Source organism: Fulmarus glacialis, unplaced genomic scaffold (genome assembly GCF_000690835.1).
Source record: "Fulmarus glacialis isolate BGI_N327 unplaced genomic scaffold, ASM69083v1 scaffold1743, whole genome shotgun sequence".
NCBI classification, from domain to species: Eukaryota; Metazoa; Chordata; class Aves; order Procellariiformes; family Procellariidae; genus Fulmarus; species Fulmarus glacialis.
The window spans coordinates 33,667-37,833 of record NW_009202054.1 but is presented as its reverse complement, the minus strand read 5'-3'; the positions used below and the strand labels follow the sequence as shown (position 1 = coordinate 37,833).

Below are 4,167 nucleotides of genomic sequence, written 5' to 3'. Positions count from 1 at the left end.
GGGGCGAGCGGCGGAGGGTGCGCTGGGAGGGCGGAGGGGGAGCGCCCCGGGCTTTCTTTATTCCAGCGGTCGCGCAGGTGATGGGCTGCTCCTTTCTTCTTTCGCTAAGGCGAGCCATGCAAAGGGCTGTCGGCGAGCAGATCCGCGGCTTGCAAAAAAAGGGATGCTCGCTGTGGGCTCGGATGTCTTTTGATTTCCGAGTGGATTTTAAATTGTGAAATAAGCCCTTCCAATGAAAAGCCTGAAGGATGTCGGGCCTGTGGTGTTCAGCCCACCGTATTGTGCCTGGTATAATGAGCGCTGGCGATCCATTCAGCCAACTCCTCTCCTGTGCGGTTTGAAAAATGCAGTGGGAGCGATTGCTTGTGTAAAAGTCCACTGCCTTTTGTTTTTGTTTTAGATGGTGGATGTTGATGTTTGTGCGGGTGGAGATAGTACCAGAAGAAAAATGGATGCCCTGACAGATAGTGCAGTTGAGATTGTCCCTTTGGAACTCTATGATTCAGCCAGAGCAAAAATAGCTGCTAATCTACAGTGGATCTGTGCTAAAGCCTACGGAATAGGTAAGATCACTTTTATCAGGAAGTCATTCTTGGTTTTGTTCTTGCTTTTTCTGTCTCCCCTGCCATTCCAAAGTAATTAAATTGGGCTTAAGTCACCTTTGTTTTAAATATCAATAATATGACAGTCTCTTCTCTTGTGATATTATATGTTTCCCGGTACCTTCGATAGGAATAATGGAACTATATGAGATGCCCTGAATCAGCAAACCTAATGGTGAATGCTCACAGATTGTGCTCGTGAAGAATGCATGCCTCAAAATGTTTAAATCCTCATTTAGCTAAGTAGACTTTCCTCCACAGAACTGTATGTCACTGCTTGCAGGCCCCAAGTCCCTCCAGGCTGTGAAGGCTTTAGTGTGCTTCCGTGTCTAGTCATCTTAGCCAACGGATGCTAGAACCTTGATACCCTTTGTATGCTCAGTTAGGACTCTTTTTTTTTTTTTTTTTTGGTCAGATTCTGGTTTTGGTTTCAAATCCATTTGAATCCGTTTATGATCAGCAACATTCTTTTATGTAAAAGAAACGTTGAATGAACAGATACAGTTTGTCTGTTCAACTTGTAGGTGATAGAGTTGTTCTTCTTTCCCTTATGTTGTCATAAACCTTTACAGTCAAACATCGAAAAATAAGGAATCTTGGCGTATCATTTGTACAGTATTTTCCTGGCATCTATTGAAATTTGCTTTTTTTGTTTTGAACTAGATCTATTTGTCTATTCTGAATTATTGTTACTAGATACATCTTGCATTTAAGTAGCTTCATTTTGAAGAAATATGGTGGAATACTTGTGGGTTTTGTTTATCCAGAACAAAACATATAATAAAAACATGTACAGAGTCTTGTTTTGGAAAATGAGGTAGCCCTGTTAATCTAAGTCTAATTCACCAAACTCATAATATGCTTAATGGATTAGCACTAGCTTACTTTGTGACAAGGCTGAAGAAAAGCAGTCCATTCCTGCAGTTAAATTTTAATCCTTGTTGGAATATTTTTCTAAATTATCTTTCTTTTTTAGGATTTCCAGCTCTGTGAGTGTTCTCATCATCTTAATGATTGTGGGGAAAATAGAAAATCGTTGTTTTATAATGTTTAATATTAGTGAAGGTATTTCATTACAAGCAACAAGAGACAAGAAAACCCCATTTATCAGATGACGTTTAAAAAATGTGGGAATTTTGGGAGGGCGTTAGTAAAAATTGATAACTTAAACGAACTGAAGAGGCATTTCTTCATGTAAATATTTTTCAGTTGCTGGAATTGTTTGTAATGTTTCCTGAAGACTTTTTAGTGATCAGAGATAAAATGGATATTCCAGACATGGAGACGCAGTATTTATATTATGACTTTGTTTCGAAAGAAAGCTAATCCTAAATTAGAATTGACTGGCGTGGCTCCTATGCTGCAGGGAAGCTTTATGGCCTCGTGTTTCTTGGTAGTGTCTTCTGGGGCTGCAGAACTCGGGGTTGTATCTGTATGTCTTGGACCAGTTAACGGGTTAACAGCAAGTCTGTTTATGCACTTGACAACGCGGACTTACGTTAAATAAGTATTTGGCTTTCTTTTGACTAAAAATGTTGGAAAAGAAACCCGCCTTTCATAATGACAACGATGTGATCTCTAACATAGAGAAGGCTGTAGCAGCGTTTGCCATTTTTTCCGCTTGTATTTAGGCTTGTTCAGATTACATTTTAATAGAAGTTAAATGAACGGTAGGAAGAAAAAAAATTGCTGGGGCTTTTGGTGTTGCGTTGTTGGTTAGCTCCGGTGAGTAACGTTTTTTGTGTGTGTATATATCTTTGCAGGACCACGGCCCGTGGAAATTTAGTTTGATTTTTGAAATGGCTCCTGCAAGGCATTGTCACATAGTAACCATTACTTCTTGAATAGTATTGCAAAATACTCAGAAATTTATAAGCCTCTTTAAGTCTTAGAGAGATGGGTTTAAAAACGTTTCCTATGTGTTTATCATTTTGAATAATATTTGAACTTAATACATTACTTGTCATCTCTCAGGTTTTTCTTTTTGTGTTAAGATACTGGATGTTGTTCAGTGGGTCTTGGGCAGCTACCAAGCAATTGTGAATTTGTTACTTAAAATCTTAATAGGCAGATGAAAGTTTTGGGGGGCGTTTTTGTTATTTTAGACTTAGTTCTGGTCAATTTGGTGGGGAAAAAAATGCTTCTCTGTTTATAATACCAAAACACTGTCTTAATGTTCTGAAGTAATTCTTATCTGACAGGGTTTCCATAACTGCCTTCAAGTGGCCAAGTAAAGAGTGTTTTTCTGAAATGTTACATTTGGAATTGACATATATGAATTGACATAATTTTGTGCCTTAATCTTTCAAATGCTGGTGCGTATCCTGGATTTCATTTTCATCTGAGTAAGGCTAAGCTCATACTGAAGTGTGGGAATGGTCAAGAACAGGAATTTGATTCTAGTGTAGACTGTTACTAAAAGTCATTCATCACATCATCAGGTTTTACCTGAAACTGTGTTTTGTATTTACTGTTACAGGGTATTTGAATTCTCCACATCTAAGCTGGCATCTAAGTAGAAAAACTCTTCATCCTTTCTTTTTTTTCTCAAGAACAAATTACTAGGAGCATGCATGATACATAATTTGGAGTTGAAGTCCTAGTTTGGGCTTTGTTTCATTTGATGATGCATTTGCATTCCTCCTTTTTTCCCTTCTGGCCATGAAAAGAGAGAATTTTTGTAGCCAAACAACTGAGCACAGCTACCTTCTCTCTTCAACACAAATACTGCTAGAGAGACAACCCCTCTTCTTGCATAGGAGTTGAGCTGAACGGTTTGTTTCTGGAAGCCCATAGTTCCTCCTGTCTGTGGTGGCTGCCTGGTTGTCGCAGATGGACTCCAGAGGGAGGCTGTACAACTGTCCCAATTCCAGAAGACGGAGGGGAAGGATGTTGTGAAGGAAAGTGTTTCCCTATTCGGTGTCACCCCCCTCTCTCTCCCCAAATAAATCTGGAAGTACTGTCATGGATCACTCTAAAAGTCTGTGCACGAACATCTGGAAACCTTGTATAGACTTGAGAGATTATAAAGTCCATTTAGCTGAGACAGTAGTTTAGGGAATGGAATTCGTTTAGAGCAGAATTATCTTTTTCATCAGCAAACTTTGATTAGAACCAAATGTGCACGTTAAGGAATTCTACTAGCAGTGTGAAAATACAATTCATAATGTTTAAGTGGCCGAGGAGCAAGGGTGCCACTGCGTTTGTGGAACTTCAGTTCACAGGAGGCGAGTGTGGGAGGTTGAGAGAGGCTTGGCAAGCCGTCCGTGGGAGAGATCCCTTTTTCAGTCAGTGGAATGAATCAGATTGCCAAGCGGTAACAGGGCCATGCGCTGCACAAAGCTGAGCAGAGGGAAATGGACCTGGTCCTCCAGCGCCGCCATCCCCCCGGGTTTTAAGCAGCAGTCACAATGGACACAGCTAGTCTGTTTTTTTTGGGTACAACTTGGGAAAATAGACAATGACAATGAAAAATTTTGATTTCTCAGCAGATTTAGTTAGTACAGCATTAATTTATATATAGAAATCTATGTGCATTAATTCATATCAAAATTTTAACATTATA

At 39.6% G+C, this 4,167-nt stretch overlaps 1 protein-coding gene across 1 annotated transcript in view; it reads left to right on the top strand.

Annotated features, from left to right (window-relative positions):
- The first annotated feature begins 400 nt into the window (after positions 1-400).
- Positions 401-4,167, top strand: part of CAMSAP1 (calmodulin regulated spectrin-associated protein 1) — a 26,495-nt gene continuing 22,728 nt past the window's right edge. The window contains exon 1 of the mRNA XM_009574131.1: positions 401-563. Within this exon, the coding sequence (XP_009572426.1) occupies positions 401-563 (163 nt within the window). The remainder of the gene's footprint in view (positions 564-4,167) is intronic.